Here is a 15,268-nt window from a genome sequence, read left to right on the forward strand (position 1 = left end):
GGCGGGTGTGTGAGTGTGCGCCGGTCATCAAGGGCTATTTTATTTTTAAAATCTTTTTATTTATTTATTTTATTCATTCTTCGATCATTTCAATGCGCTGCAAGGTGAACTTCCAACCCTTTTGAGTTCCGTGTATTTCCGCTGCTGTTGCCCCGCATGTCAAAAATCACACCAAATACAACCGGAAACCGGAACTGTTGTTATGGAACGGGTAAGACCGCATCTCTTCGCTCCGAAAGACAATTGGCCAATTGCGGTCAGATGGCTGTCTCCGCCCCCGTTTCCCTCACGCACCTGGGCGCAACAAACCACTCGCGTTGCTCTACGCATATACTCGAGGACGAAACGTCATCCGAGGGGGACGTCCCTGTATTTCTCCCACGTGGAGGGAGGCAGAGCAGCAGTTTCCGGGGGAACCGGCGAGCGGGCTATGGCGGCGCTTGTTTCTGAAGCGGAGCCGCTGAGTAAGCAGCCCCCTTCCGATGCTGACCGAAGAGAGCAGGTCCAGCAGCCCGGGAACGGCGAGGAAGCGGCCGCCTCGGTAGAAGCTGGACCAGGGAAACCGCAGACAGCTGCCCCGGGCACGAAGCGGAAGGAGGCGCCCGCCATCCCCAGAGGAAAGCCTAAATCGGGGCGGGTATGGAAAGACACCGGCAAGAAGCGGTGAGAGTTTGATCTTCGCCTTTAGGCGGCGGCACCTTGTTTTGCGCTACTTACTGCGTTTGCGTATGGTGCAAACTGAAGGTTAACAAGCAAGTGGCGTGCAGTTAATTTTTGTTCTGATTTTGAAACAAATTTGACTCACAGGTGGTTTGCAATGCTTAAATAAGCCCTCTCCAATCGTTTCCACAGAATAGTTCGATTGTTCTACACAGTGTCTTTGCCAGTCTGTGGAGAGCATGGCCTGCAAAGTGTGTAGCCCCGTCTGTTGAACAGGAACTTAGAAACAAGCTTCACTTGAGTTGTTAGTTATCATCATCGATTTATTATGCACCTTCTAAACAACCATATCACGCTAAAAATAACTAAAAAGAGTTAAGAGCAAAAAAAATAAAATAGTGTATATGTTTAAAGCCAACGCCTATACATTTAAAGCCTTTGTATGGTTTTACGCTCATGGCAGTGGTTGGTAATGGCTCCGTTTTCTCCTTGCTAGGTTTTCTCTCATGACTCTGGATAAGCCTTTGCGTACCTCCTGGGAACGCAAGATGAAGGAACGTCAGGAAAAGAAACTAGTCAAAGATTTTGCACGGCAGTTGGTGGAAGAAAAACGAAAGGAGCGTGAGGTGAGAGAAAATTGTGATATAAAGTGGTCTGTTGAATAGTGGTTCCTAGGTCTGGAAGCAGGCAGATGTCCTGTTCTGAATAGAGTCGGGTCCCCTTCGAAAGAACAGGTGTGTCACCCAAGGATGTGCCTAGATTCATCTTTGTCGCTGGAGACCCAAGTGTCTTAAGTAGCTAGGAGTGCCAGCTCTGACTAGATCGCCAGGTACTGCCATTCCTGGACCTGGGATAGGCTTTTCACAGTAATACATGTTCTGATAACCTCTCTTGGATTACTGCCGTGTGTTGCATGCAGTGCTGCCCTTGAAGACAACATGAAAGCTACAGTTAGCATACAGGCAACTCCCTGGTTATTAAGTGCAGCAGCTGACTGAAGCCGTACATGTACTGAAAGATTTGCACTGTCTTTCAAAATATTACTAATCTGAACTCAAAAGTTTTATTGATAACTTATCTTATAAAACTTGGGACCTAAATACTTTAAGCATCTCCCCACTCCAGTATTGTTCTGCCGACAGGTTAAGATATTTGGATAAGCCCTTCATGTTCAAGGACTATCCACTATGCAATAGTAAGTTAGAGGGTCTTCTTTGCTGTGACACATGTCCTCTCTTCTGGGCAGTGTTAGAAACTCAGATATATAAGCTAATTTTCAATGCCCTTAAACCTGGGTTACGGTCGCCACAACAGAATGTCTAGGCACCAATTAACTTTATTATTCTATTCATTTCATTTCATTTCTGTACTGCCTTATATTTTTAAATAAACTGCTTTGGGATTTCCCCCCAACACATTAAAACATCAAATAAAAGAATCCAGAATAAAACAAATTCAAGCTTCAAGGAAAATATTTCAGATCCTCTAAGTGACATTTGGCTTTCCCCCTTATTTGCCTATTTAATATATATAGTTGTCCCATAGCAGAAGTACTCTAGGAAGCCAGTGTGCTGTGGTGAATAGAGTGTTGGACTAGGACCTGGGAGATCAGGGTTCAAATTCCCACTGTTGTGGCTCTAAAATAATACATATAGCTGGTTTCACTGTCTTCTCCTTCAGGAGAAAAAACTGCGAAGGGAAGAAAACTTAAGAAGAAGACTGGAGAATGAGCGGAAGGCAGAGGTTGTGCAAGTGGTGAGTCTCCCCTTTTAAGTCGTTAGTTTTCTCTTGAAGAAGAAACTTGCCTTCTGTGAGAAGCACTGCTGCAATAACACAGAACATCTGTTCTCTCCGTGTTGCGCTTATCTTGATAGAAATGACATGTTAGACCATGTTTCTAGTTGCCGCTAATTGAGGAGTGTTTAGGGGAGGTGTGGGCCTGTTTTCATCTAACAAATATACAAAGTTTATCCAAACCCTCACTTACCCTAGGTTGAGTTTAGCCTAACCCACGCATTTTACGTATAAATCTGCTAAAACTAGGGCACCATTTCTGTTTCCAGTGAGAGTGAGCCGAGAGAGGTGTAGAAATTGTTTTTTAGTACAGAAGCTTCAAGCTTGTCTTTATGGTGGTTGGATGATGGAGAGGCTGCTTATTTCACCTTACAATTACTATATATCCACCACTTATTGAGCCAAGAACCCAGTGGAGAAGCCCCTAATTTTCTAGGGCCTATTTCAGGATGCCTCCTGGAGGTGTTAGCATACTATTGGCACTGGCCCAGACCTTACTTTCAGTTGCCACGTCACCAAGCCAAGTTTTATAGAAAGCACCACTGCCTGAGCTGCTGATGTTTTGCGGGTTCCATTGAGTTATGGCAGCACAGTGCAACCCTGCAGCATAGGAAGCAATGGCCTGGAGCAGGGGTGAGGCTATGCAAAACAGTAACTGCCCTACAAGCTCTTTCAGACCAGCCCTTGCATGTAACTGTTTAATGGCAACATCTGTCAAGCCATGAGTGTCTAGCCCCAAGAGTTTTCCAAGTCAGAAAATCATAGAACCGTAGAGTTGGAAGGGACCAAGAGGCTCATCTAGTCCAACCCCCCTGCATTGCAGGATTTTTTTGCCCAATGTAGTCATGGAGATACAATGTTGTACAGCAAAATGAGTGAGACTCTAGCCAGACTAATACCATGTGAATGTGGATGAATATCTATAATCCTAGTTGCTGATCAATGCAAGAATGGGGTGGAGCCAAAATCTTGCAAGAATAGTATCTAATTCAGGAGTAGCCAACGTGGTGCCCTCCAGATGACTACAGCTCCTATCCTTGGGGTGCTGAAAGGACTTTGTTTCATTAATGGATCATTTTCACCATTCTTAAAATCTGTGGATTGCAAGACTGACATGGACAGTTTCTGGGCTCGCAAAGCACTTGCATCATCTTTCGGATGCCCATCTGAATACCTCTAGGTCCCAGGATTGCAAGGCCTTTTCAGGTTGTGTGGCTCAAACGTCATAATCTGTTTCCTTATCATGGTGCCTTTCAGGTCTAGGCAAATGGGCACAGCTTTTCTGGATGTGCAGTTTCATCTCTCAAGAGATGTCATTGATCTGATGTTTTCGTTAAAACAGTCCTGTTTACAGCAATTGGCCACCATATTTCGCTTTTCCTGACTGGCACCATTCCAGAGCTGCTTTCCAAAGTTTCACTCATCGTTCTCTCCTGCATACCACTTATAATTGATCTATATTAAAAATAGTAATGTTCCGCCATGGTGTTCCATTGCGCTAGAAGCGGCTTAGTCATGCTGGCCACATGACCCGGAAAGCTGTCTGTGGACAAACACCAGCTCCCTCGGCCTGAAAGCGAGATGAGTGCCACAACCCGGTCGCCTCTGACTGGACTTAACTGTCCAGGGGTCCTTTACCTACCTTTTATTAGTAAGAATAATGGTGTATTCACAAAATCTTCAGTCTCATGTCATAAAACAATATAGGACATAATGTGCGTGCCAAATGATAGATCAAGATTCTTTTGCAGATCTCTGGATAATTTGAAGAACATCTCCAAAGATGCATGACCCCCAATTGTTTAGTGGTATCACACATACCTTTAAAAACCCCTCCATCCATCCTAAATTATACTGATGAAATGAAGAGTGTGTATTGGAGATGGGCAGGTGCATGGGAGAACTGTGAATTCAGTTCTGGTACTCAGGATCAATCTCCTGCACTTGTAATCCTTTCATTCAAAGTGTACTATTTTCAAAGTTCATATTGTGGTTGGTGGATCTCTGGATCCAGTAAAAATCAAAGGGTGCATCCCCAAGTCGAAAGTCTTGTCTATCCCTGTTCTGAAGCCTCTGGTGAAGAGTAGGAGACTTGTTCTTCCTGAGAGTTCTTAAGTCTCATATACAAGAGTGCTGGCAGCACCACGGTCATTTCTTTTCTGCTCCTTCCTCCAGATTCGGAATCCAGCAAAACTGAAGCGTGCAAAGAAGAAGCAACTGCGTCGCATTGAGAAGCGGGACACACTGGCATTGCTGCAGAAACGCCAAACGCAGCGCAAAGCAGCCAAGGAATGAGGCCGAGACGGGTCTCCCTCCCTACTCTCCGTAAATGGAAAATGACTTATTGAGATGCGCTGGCCAGATGCACTGCTGGTTTGCTCCCTGGCTTCTCTTGGCCCCAGAGATCAGGTTCTTCCAGAGAAGCCTCCCTTTTGCTTTTGTGTGGAGATGGCAAAGCAGAATCCTCCAGAGTGAAGTGCTTAGACATCTTTTTAAAAACTAAACGTTCTCCAGGATAGCAACAGACCCCAGACTTTATGAAATGGGGCAATGCCCTAAAGGGGTTTGTCTGAGGATTCACAACTTCCAGACTGTAGGGTTATATATAAAAGATCATAAATAGCCTGGTTGCTGTTGTAAAGGTATTCTTCTGGGTTAGGGATGGAATGGGACATTTGACTGGTTCTGCAGTTATTAAAATAATTGCTTTCTGGATTTATGCACCTGTGTGATATTTTAGCTTTGTGGTGTCAGGCGATTGCTAATGACTGTGGCTTGACTGTCAAGGTTAGTGATGAAAGTCTCCTCTCTGTATTTACATGGGGGGGGTGCTTGTCTTCCATGGAAGTCCTCAGGCTTCAGCATTTTTTATTAATGGCACAAGTCACTCTAAAAAAACACTTTGTTTTTATTTTATTACATTGCTATCTTAAACTTTCCTTGAAGGAGATCAAGGCAGCTTATGTGGAACTTTTCTCCTCACAACAACCATATTGGACAGAATGGCTGGAAGATGGCCCATTGTCATCAAATGAGCTTCATGGCTAAATGGGTTTCAGCAGAGTGAGGGGTAACCTCGGTCTCCTGGTTTTGTCTAGCTATTGCACCACACTGGCTCAAATCCAGAAGCTTTTTCTGTAAGCTTCTGAAGTAGGTAGTGATCCTTTTGTTGTGGGGAGGGGACCTGCTTCTGATTAGCTGGGAACATTTTCAAGCTTCGGCATATTTTTTGGCATATGTTCAACCAGGCTAAGACTCCAATCCAGCAAATCTCCTTATGAGCAGAGAAAGGGGTGTGAACAAGAGCTGTTGTACAAGCCTCCAGTTTCAGAAAGAGCTTGCTGTATGATTCTGCTGTTTTCAGAAAATAAGGAAGGGGAGTGGTTCAGTTTTTGTACATTGCATAATGTGATCCTGATCTTGCCTGATGAAAAACTAAGGTCCATTCACCTGGACCAATGTATCTGTCAATGATTACCCCATACTTGGCTGCCCAACATGAAAAGCAAATTAGTTGCAGAGAGCAAAGTCTCGTTTTTTACTGATCTGGGGCTTTGAATATCGACATGAATTAGGTCTCTTGGAGAATTCGTGTGGAGCAGGGTAGAAATGGTCAGCCCCCTCCACTACTGAAAATATTGGGTTCTGAGGGACAAACAGCAGAGGTCCCGCAATGCCCGATTTTCCCTACCTCTTGAAGGGACCTTTTTGCAACAGACCCAGAGTTGTCCAAAGCAACAGCTCTTGAGAAGAACTAGAGCAAAAATCATTTACAGCCCTTTGTAGGGGGAAACAACTTTATCTTCATCAAGTGTGAAATATCGCAACATAAGCACACCTAAACGTAGCATGGAGTGCTCTTGTTTGAAGGCACCAGCCAGCCATGCCCCTTCCCAAGATTCTTCATTCCCTCTGCACTCCCTGGTTTTCATTTTTTGGAGGGGGGTGTTCCTCCCCCCATAGATACCCCCCCAAAATGTTTAACTTCTGTGAACCTTGGGATTCTCTTTGTTTCCCAGAAGCCCTACAAAGCCCTCTGCTGAGAATAATAGTAACAAAAAATATGTCACTTTTCTCACAGAGTGACGACACAAAGCAACTTGCATTATTAAAACCAATTAAGAACATCTGATAAAAATATAAAAACACAGCTATACAAATAAAAATGAGGATGTACAGATCCCATCCCCACTGAATAAGGCCACAATGTCGCACTTCAAACTAAGGTCCAAGAACCAGGGAAAAGGGAAAAGTCTTTGCCTGATGCTTTAAAACAGTTCAAGACAGTCTCAAACATCCCTCCTTGAGTTTGCAATTAGAGGGAATTATTTCCTCATCCAGTATATCTTATAGTTGGCTAGAATATTATTTCTATTCAGAATGAACCATCTTACCAAAGAAAGAGGGGCAGAGTTAATGTTACATGTGAGCTACGGTATATATTTTTCACACAGATTTATCTACAGTTACAGGGGGCGAAGGCTCTGTGGTAGACAATACACAAGGTCTTCACTCTCTGGAAAAACAATTTCACCAAAAGCCATTTATAGATCACCAAAATGACCCTGTATAAGGCATCACTTTGAACTAAGCTCACACTGGGCCATAGAATGGCAAATGGGATTCAGTCACCCAGTTTGGATAAATTCCTTTGTAGCTCATTTGCAATTCCTTTTTGTTTTATATACCCTGAAAAATCTGGTGTCTTCAACAAACTTGGCTACCTACATCACAGCTCCCTTGTAGCTCTGTATCATTTGCAAAATTAGAGGTCTGACTTTAACAGCAAATGGGATGCACAGAGTAGAAGTGCCCACCTTTTGCTTCTAGAATTGGACCTCCGCCTCTTCTTTCTATATGACTTGGGTGAGTGTGTTTACCACATGTGACACTGGGGGCTGCAAATCAAATTGCACGTTTGTATCTAAACTGCATACACAATTTCTTAGCCAGCAAGGTAAGCTTTCTAAATCAGGGTCAATAATGTTTAGAACAATCACGTACCACCTCTACTGGTGTTAGCTGTATTTTATTTATTTAATCAATTTCTATGCTGTCTCCCTGAGCTAGTTGACCTTTCAAGGCAGCTTATAGAATGGGGGTTAAATACTTTAAAATGCCATCTAGCTAACTGATAAATACGACAAATATGACAAAGCGAAGCAACCCATTTAAAAAGCACCGGCAGTTCACACAATCATTTCTCACACTGGCATGCACAGGGTGAGTCTTTTACTCTGTATCCACGGGGCCTCTTTCAAAGGACTCATCCTGTACATTTGCTTAGAGTTCTCTCAAAGGCCAGGGGAGGGACTGAAACCATCAGATGAGATGCAGAATCACTGCAGAGTAGGAAGGGACCTTCAGGGTCATCTAGTCCAACCCCCTGCAATGCAGGGATGTAGCATACCATGACAGAAACAGCAATCTGGAAAACGAAAGGAAATAACTTTACACATTTTTGAGCCAAAGACCATGAAAGCTGGAAATGAGGGGATGACGGCTCATTTGGCGGTGAGGAGGGGCAGCTACCTCCCCACCCACCCCCAATGCCCTGAATCCTCTCCTTGAGTAACACCAGGCAGCGCGGGTGTGGGAAGAGGTTTCACTTCTCGCAGCGACTTGCCTCGCCTTATCTGCCCTCCTTTTGCTCCAGAGGGAGCCGCGCCAAGTCACGTGGCGCGGGACAGAGCAACTCCCCGCTTGGCGCCCGTCCACGGGATCGTGCCCTTCCGGGGAGGCACTACCCTGGCGAGGATCCGACAAGGTACTGGGCGCCTGCGGAGCACCGAGAGAGAGGAGCTGGCGGCTGCAACTCCTCCGGGTCCTCAGCCAGTCAAGTCGCGGTGAGTGCAGAACCCACCGTCGCCCGGGCGCGCGGGGAGGATTTGCAGACGCCTGGAGGGGAAGGAAGATCTGCTCGCCGCGCTCCCCCAAACCTTGGGCGGGCGGAGCGGGAAGCGGCGACCTTCCAGCCGGGGTTGTTCTGCAGCTCCCATCAGCCGCAGCCAGCACGGCCACAGCGGTAGCCGGAAGCGAAGGCCCCGCTTCCAAGTGCAGCTTCGATTGCAAGCGTGCGCAGGCAGGCGGGCTTCTTGCAGCGCGCAAGTGAGCAAGCCGTTCGGTGCATGGAGTTTCAGCTCCAAGGAAAAAAAGAACTTGGTTAAAAGCCTGTGTCAGCTGAGTTTTACTCAAAGTAGATGCACTGAAATTAATCAAGCTAACTTAGTGATGTCAATTAATTTCAGTGGGCCTGCTCTGTGTAAAACAGAACTTTCCAAACTTTTCATGTTGGCGACACACTTTTTAGACATGCATCATTTTGCAGCACGGTAATTCAGTTTTACTAGCAACCCAGTGGACTGCCTGCACCCTTTACCAGCCGCAGGAGGAGTGTGGGGAGCGTTTGAACGACACACCCGCACACCGTTGCTGACAATGCACTCATGTGTTGCAACACACATGTAAAACTTGGTCGACTACCAACCTTGAACTAGGACAGAATGGAGTTTTAATTTTCTCCTCAGCCATAAAGATTTCTGAATTATCTTCAGCCAGTTGCTAACGCTCATCCCAACCTACCTCACCAAGTTCAGAGGATTAAAGTGTGTGTGTGTGTAAAAGAGGAAAGGCGGGATATAAAGGAGAGAGCTTCAATCAGAGTTTAAGGGCAAGAATTGTCCTAGGGGAAGTAGGGAAGCTGAGCACCTCCTCCATTCGTTCTTACAGTTCCCAAACTTACTGGAAATGTCACTGATTCACTTTCCTCAGGTTGCTGCCATGGCCTGCCTCACTGTCACCCCAAAAAGCTCACTAGCCGACTCACCCGTGTGGATTCGCGCCTCTGGCCTGGACCCTTCCCAGCTGGTAACCCTGCATGCATTGCTTACAGATGACATAGGAGAGAAGTTTCAATCCAGAGCCCACTTCCGGGCAAATCTGTCTGGGGAGGTGGACGTGAAGCAAGCGGCTGCTCTAGGTGGGGACTATGTAGGTGTCTGGCCGATGGGCCTCTTCTCCTCCCTGAAGCCAGAGAAAAAGTTCCGCAGGCTGATGAAACGCAACGTGACAGGCAGCCCTTTCCGCGTCCAGGTCAGCCTCTTTGGCTCTGTGGTATTAGTTCCTTCACCCAACGATGTGCCACTGGCCACTTGCACTGTGGAGAGATGGTACGCAGCCCATGGAGTGGAACGTGTCCAGGTCAAAGAAGGCAAAGTTCGGGGCGCCCTTTTCTTGCCACCAGGTAAGAAAACTGATTTGTGCTTTCTCTCCCCTCCCGGGTGATTCACTACAATGAGGAATGGCCTAGCGCAGTGCCAGCCCACCCCTGTTTCACAACTTGTGGTGAAATGGGAATGGGCTACCCTCGCTGCTGCATCCCACCCCACTTCCGCTGTTGTCAGAACATCCCCACCACCACCTGCCAAACCCTGCGAGAGCCGGCACATTCCTCAAGGCATTGCACTTCGTCTTTCCTGCCTCAGGGGCAGAGAAGATAAACAGCAACACCACATGCCATAATGCCTCCCTCTCACTAGCGACAGGGGGGCATTCCACCAGCAGTGGGGCAGGCAGGGTGAGGCAGATGCTTCACACCACCCCATCAGTGGGCCTGCTGTGGCCTAGTGGGCTCAGTAGATGGTCTGTGAGCACTTAATGCATAGATGAACCTATGTGGGCTGGGGCTTCATCGGTACCTGGATGAGAGAGTCCTATTATACATTCTGGGTTATAAGAATAAAGAGAAGTTCCCCCCCCCCTCCTTTACCTCTTCACTTCATTTTCCTTCTTCCCACACATCTGTATGCAACTTTCCCATTTGTTTCTGAACCTTCTCTACAATCATGCAGTCCTTCTCTTCCCTCGTTGTGGGACACACATTGCTCACATGCCCAGGTTGCTTTTATTGTCCTCTCCAAGGTCACCCCCTTCCTCCACCCCACCCTGCATGGTCTCAGAGACCTCCAAAGGCAGGCAGGCAGGCAGGGAGGGAGGTTCTTATTCCAGACAATTACAAATAGCTTCACTCATAGTTGCTCTCCCTTTTTCTTGGACTCTCTGCAGGGCCTGGGCCGTTTCCAGGGGTGATTGACCTATTTGGTGGGTCTGGAGGTCTCATTGAGTTTCGAGCCGTCCTACTGGCCAATAAAGGCTTTGCTGTTCTAGCTCTGGCTTTCTTTGGCTATGATGACCTCCCACAGACCCTGGAAGAAGTGGACCTGGAATATTTTGAGGAAGCATCCACACTACTCTTAAAACATCCCAAGGTGTGTCTGAGAGGGTATATTTTCTTCTATCTCGTTACAAGGGCATTCTGTAGTGGGACAATAGAGATTAAAATAGATCAGGAGTGAGGAACTCCTGGCAGGCCAACTTTGACGGGCGAGCCACCTCTCAATCATCTGACATCATAACATGTTAAGTGACTTGTAGGTGTGTGGTCCCACCCACCTGTCAAAACTGGCCCACGAGGGTGCAGGAGAAGCCTGGATCCCCACAAGGAATGCACTGTCAAAGTGGCACCAAACAGGGTTCTGGAATATATAGTGATATGCACTTGATCAGACAAAGCTAGACTAACACAGGCATCACTAGGTAGCTCCCAGGTTTTGTACAATACAGTATTATCTCCCAAGCATCATTTTGTCTTTGTATGGAATTGATCTGGCTAAAAACGGACACGCCTAAGACAGTGCACACACACATTTTGTGGGGAGCAGAATCTGACTCTGTATGGCAGAGGTGGGACACCTGTGGTCCTCCAGCTTGTTACCAGACTCAGTCTCCCATCAGCCAATGATCAGGTAGGACGTGAGCTGGAGCTCAGGTTAGATTGAAGGGGTAATTCATCGCTAATTCCCCAGCCCTGCTGAAGAGGAAGCAATACATACAAGGGGAAGGAGCTGCAGAGAGAAAGCTGCTCATTAGCCTGGCAGGAGATCTCTGCTGAGCAGGACTCAGTTGTGTATAAACCGTTTAGAAAGAGCTTGGCTGTAAGGAAGGGCACCACTAGATAATATTCCACTATATTCAATGCTGTGTGAAAGGGCCCTAGTGCAGAAGGAGCCAGTTAGAAAGGGTTACATGCAGTCTGATGTACGATCCAGCATTCGGCCATCTCAGTCTACTAACTCACCTTGCACCATGTGTAGAATCACTCTTCCTTCTGAACAAACCCATTTATAGCCTTCCTTCTTGCAAAACTCTACTTGCATCTGCCTCTCATGCCGTTGATGAAATAGCTATGTGTGGTTCCCTCCCTCCTCCCCCCGCCAGGTCAGAGGCCCAGGCCTTGGAGTCGTTGGTCTGTCCAAAGGATCGGAAATCGCACTGGCCATGATTACCTTCTTAGACCAGATTGTGGCGGCTGTGTGCATCAATGGTGCCACAGGTATGAGAGGCGCACCACTTCGCTTTCGTGACGTCTATATCCCTGCCATCCCTTATGCTGTTGAGAAGGTTCTCATCACTGAAATAGGGACAATGTCCTCTTACCACGTCATGGAAGATCCTTTGGATGAAAGACATCACTCCTCTGCCATCCCTCTAGAGAAGGCCCAAGGGCCCGTGCTCTTTGTGGTGTCAGAAAGCGACCAAAGCCTAAACAGCAAGTTATTTGCTGAGGCGGCCATAGCCAGAGCAAAGCAGCATGGGAAAAGGAACTGTGCTTTGCTGTCGTATCCGGGGGCTGGGCACCTCCTAGAACCCCCCGGTTCCCCGCTTTGCTACTGCTCTGCTTTCCGGAGTACTCTCTTGCCTAACCAATGGGGAGGTGAAGTGGAACTGCACGCCAAAGCCCAAGAGCACTCCTGGAAGGAGATCCAGAAATTCCTCGAGCTTCATCTTGGCCCGGTTGGAAAGAGCAATTTCTAATAGCGGAAGGAAGGAAAGCCAGCTCAGGTGACGTATTCTAGTTCTCCAGACTTGATCCAATGAATCAGCCCACACACAGAAGACCGTCGGAGTGAGAATATCCCTGTGACATGGTATTTTGAGAGCACTCAACAGAAAGACAATTGTGTGGTCAGAAGCCTATGACAGTGTTAGAGGCCTCTGCGAACTGCATCCAGTCCTTTTGCCTGTCTCACGCTTCTTTGGGGGGGGGGGTGATTGGGGCCCCTTTGCTACACTTGCTCATCTGTCAAATGGGGACAATACCCCCCCCCCCCCCCCGTTCTGTCTGATCTTAAGCACTTGGGTGAAAGGGACATTTCAAGCTCTGCAAAGCTAGCACATTAGAAATAAAATAAACCACAACTACAAAACACAAAAGGTGATTGACAAGATCAAGGTGACAGGAAAAGGCACCAGATTCAAAAAAAGCACTCACTTTTGACTACAAAGGAACAATGGGCACAGCACTTAACAGTGTGCTCCCAAATCTTCCTTCGCATCCCTGTCTTGAATTCAAGCTGGGCTGCAAAGGGTGGGGAGAATCATTTTTCTTCTGCAAGCATAGTTTCAAACTAAGCTACCTCTGCAAAGGAAGGAAGAACTGGGAGCGCACTCCAGACTATTTTGTTTGAAGTTTTGTTAGGTGATTGGCAGGTGGGCAATCGGTCCAAGTAGCGCTGCCACTCCCCAAACTTCTGAGGGCAGTGAAACTACCAAAAGGGCCCCCTCTGCTGCTTGTAACACCCAAGATGGTCCATGGAGAATATATGGAGCCATGCAAAGCAATCCTAACTATAAGAAGCTGGCTGAATTGGACAGCTAAGTAGATCATGGGTTTTGATTGGTCCCTAGGCCTGTATGTGGGCACACTAGCATAACTGACAGGTTTCTTTAGCTACAACTAAGGTGTTAGTAACAGAAAAACCATTTGTCATGCTTACCATTGTGGCAGCCTCCTCAAAATTGTGATGTACAAAGAAACCAGCAAGCTGAGGTTTCTCTTTCTGTCTGAAGTGTGTCTCTGCATTTGCATACATACTTCTGTTTTTGTAGAATGTGAACATCTGGATTTGGATCACAGATCATGCCCTGAGTTATATGACAGCACCTGAAGACACCTCTTAAAATTAAAAGAATTACAGTGTTTTTCTTAAACCACTGAAATTACGTAAATAATTTCTGTACTAGTATTGGGAAATCATTTAGAATGAATTGGAAAAAAATGTTTAAAATTGTTTTCCCCAAAAAAACCAGAGTCCTTTCTGTTGGGGATACAGCCCTACTAGAAAAATTAAGCAACAAGCTGAAACTGACACGGGGACAAATAGAAGAAGACACCTTCACCCCGGTATGGCTCTCCTTTATCACATACACAGCCCAACAAGACAACAACAAAAATCCACCAACAGCATACAAATCAGTATGGCTAACCTGATCCAAAACACCCACCCACCTCACTCACACATGAAAACAAAGACCACCACAGCCAACCACAAATGAACAACCACACCCTAGGCCAACCCCAACCTCTCTCACCACCAAAGGAACACAAGCAAACAACAAAGAACCTGCACAAGCAACGCTGGCATCAAACCCTACATATAGTAAGTAAAATAGAAACATCACCACCTGACCCCAACCCCACCCATCTCTCCCCCCTCCACCTCTTTCCCCCTTTTCTTCCTAATGTCTCAACAAATGAAAATGATTTGTAAAAATGTTACCTGGGGGGAAATACGAGAGAGAGATGTTGCAAACACTTTTGCAAATCAAGAAAATCTTTAATAATAAAAAAATCAAAATTACATAATGCCTCAGTAAATATCCCCTCAAAAATCAACAGGGTGCAAGAGATTGTTTGCACAGACTCATCTTCCCCTACCTTAAACACACACACCCTTAAACATGTGCATATTTCATTGGATGCCCGGATGTTCAGAACAGAGGTCAGGTTCAAAGACCTTCCTTCTCTCTCTCTCTCTCTCTCTCTCTCTCTCTCTCTCTCTGCAAGCATGGTAGTGGCTGATGTAGGTACCTTTCCACTCTCCTCGCCATTGATGGGAAATGGAGATTTGCTTGCATTTTTGTAACTGGTGCCTATAGCACTTTCTCTAAATTCCAATTGTGCCCACTGGTTCAGAAAGACGGGTCACCTCTGCTGAATAAAAAAAAAAGTATCTACCAAGGCTTTGGCAAATTCTCTTCCCAATTAAGCACTACTTGTTTCAGTCAATCCACCCAAAAATGATTTCCAGCTCAGCCTTGCTCAGTAGAACCATTTCTGACCATTTTTAGGAGCTTAGCAATACCAGAAAAGCCTGATAATTTTCAGAAGCCAGAACAAATCTGTGGCTACTTGTTTCACACAAGGAGGAGGGACAAACGGCCAAGGCAGTAGCGAAAAAGACTTGGCAAAGAGTCGCTACTGTTTGCATGTGTTGGCACTGTACAATGAACTGCTGCCATCTATGTGCAAATATCTGCTGCAGGCTACCAAGACTAGACTGTTAATTACATGGAGCCTTAAGGTGAACTATAGTAGATAAAGGAAGAACAAGGATAAACAAACCCTATGAAACCCTCCTCCTCTAGTGAGTGGCAAAGAGCAACACCCCATTTTTTAACATTCCACCTTTGGTGATCCTATTCATATTCATAACAACATGCAGCCTCTCTAAGTCCGAAGTCACAAGCGTATACATTTTGTGTGCACAGTCAAATGCTTTGACTGTACATGTGCCAATTTTGCCATGTGCAGCTACAAAATATTCCCAGTGTGGGTGATTAGCATGCCAGTGATGAACAAGGATGCAAGAGAATTTGATTCTGATGGAACAGTGATGAATTATGCTTCAGTCTTAATAAGATGCAGGGTTCCTACTCTGAAGGCATAACATTTTCAGATTTAATTCAATTTGCA

The 15,268-nt window shown here is 46.2% G+C and overlaps 2 protein-coding genes across 3 annotated transcripts; both read left to right on the forward strand.

Annotated features, from left to right (window-relative positions):
- Window positions 1–337: 337 nt before the first annotated feature.
- On the forward strand, window positions 338–5,169 carry CCDC86 (coiled-coil domain containing 86). Its single transcript, XM_083416595.1, has 4 exons — window positions 338–663; window positions 1,157–1,286; window positions 2,341–2,415; window positions 4,630–5,169. Exons 1-4 carry the CDS (start codon window positions 431–433, stop codon window positions 4,747–4,749), a joined length of 558 nt encoding a protein of 185 aa, XP_083272721.1. The 5' UTR covers window positions 338–430; the 3' UTR covers window positions 4,750–5,169.
- Window positions 5,170–8,066: 2,897 nt separating this feature from the next.
- LOC310666021 (acyl-coenzyme A amino acid N-acyltransferase 1-like) lies at window positions 8,067–13,475 on the forward strand. Of its 2 annotated transcripts, XM_083416494.1 has the most exons (4): window positions 8,067–8,300; window positions 9,226–9,697; window positions 10,519–10,721; window positions 11,731–13,475. In XM_083416494.1, exons 2-4 carry the CDS (start codon window positions 9,235–9,237, stop codon window positions 12,325–12,327), a joined length of 1,263 nt encoding a protein of 420 aa, XP_083272620.1. In that variant the 5' UTR covers window positions 8,067–8,300; window positions 9,226–9,234; the 3' UTR covers window positions 12,328–13,475. The 2 variants fall into 2 exon arrangements, with proteins under 2 accessions (XP_083272620.1, XP_083272619.1); XM_083416493.1 differs by lacking the exon at window positions 8,067–8,300 and having other exon boundaries at window positions 9,050–9,697.
- Window positions 13,476–15,268: the final 1,793 nt, after the last annotated feature.

Source organism: Podarcis tiliguerta (assembly GCF_965153285.1).
Source record: "Podarcis tiliguerta genome assembly, chromosome: 1".
NCBI classification, from domain to species: Eukaryota; Metazoa; Chordata; class Lepidosauria; order Squamata; family Lacertidae; genus Podarcis; species Podarcis tiliguerta.

What these genes read in the sequence shown, in the direction of transcription:
- CCDC86 (XM_083416595.1), top strand. Translation starts at nt 431, where the DNA reads ATGGCGGCGCTTGTTTCTGAAGCGGAGCCGCTGAGTAAGCAGCCCCCT. An exon ending in AAAGACACCGGCAAGAAGCG is followed by an intron (nt 664 to 1,156) that starts GTGAGAGTTTGA and finishes TCTCCTTGCTAG; the next exon opens with GTTTTCTCTCATGACTCTGG. An exon ending in AAAAACGAAAGGAGCGTGAG is followed by an intron (nt 1,287 to 2,340) that starts GTGAGAGAAAAT and finishes CTTCTCCTTCAG; the next exon opens with GAGAAAAAACTGCGAAGGGA.
- LOC310666021 (XM_083416493.1), top strand. Translation starts at nt 9,202, where the DNA reads ATGTCACTGATTCACTTTCCTCAGGTTGCTGCCATGGCCTGCCTCACT. An exon ending in CGCCCTTTTCTTGCCACCAG is followed by an intron (nt 9,698 to 10,518) that starts GTAAGAAAACTG and finishes GACTCTCTGCAG; the next exon opens with GGCCTGGGCCGTTTCCAGGG. An exon ending in TACTCTTAAAACATCCCAAG is followed by an intron (nt 10,722 to 11,730) that starts GTGTGTCTGAGA and finishes TCCCCCCGCCAG; the next exon opens with GTCAGAGGCCCAGGCCTTGG.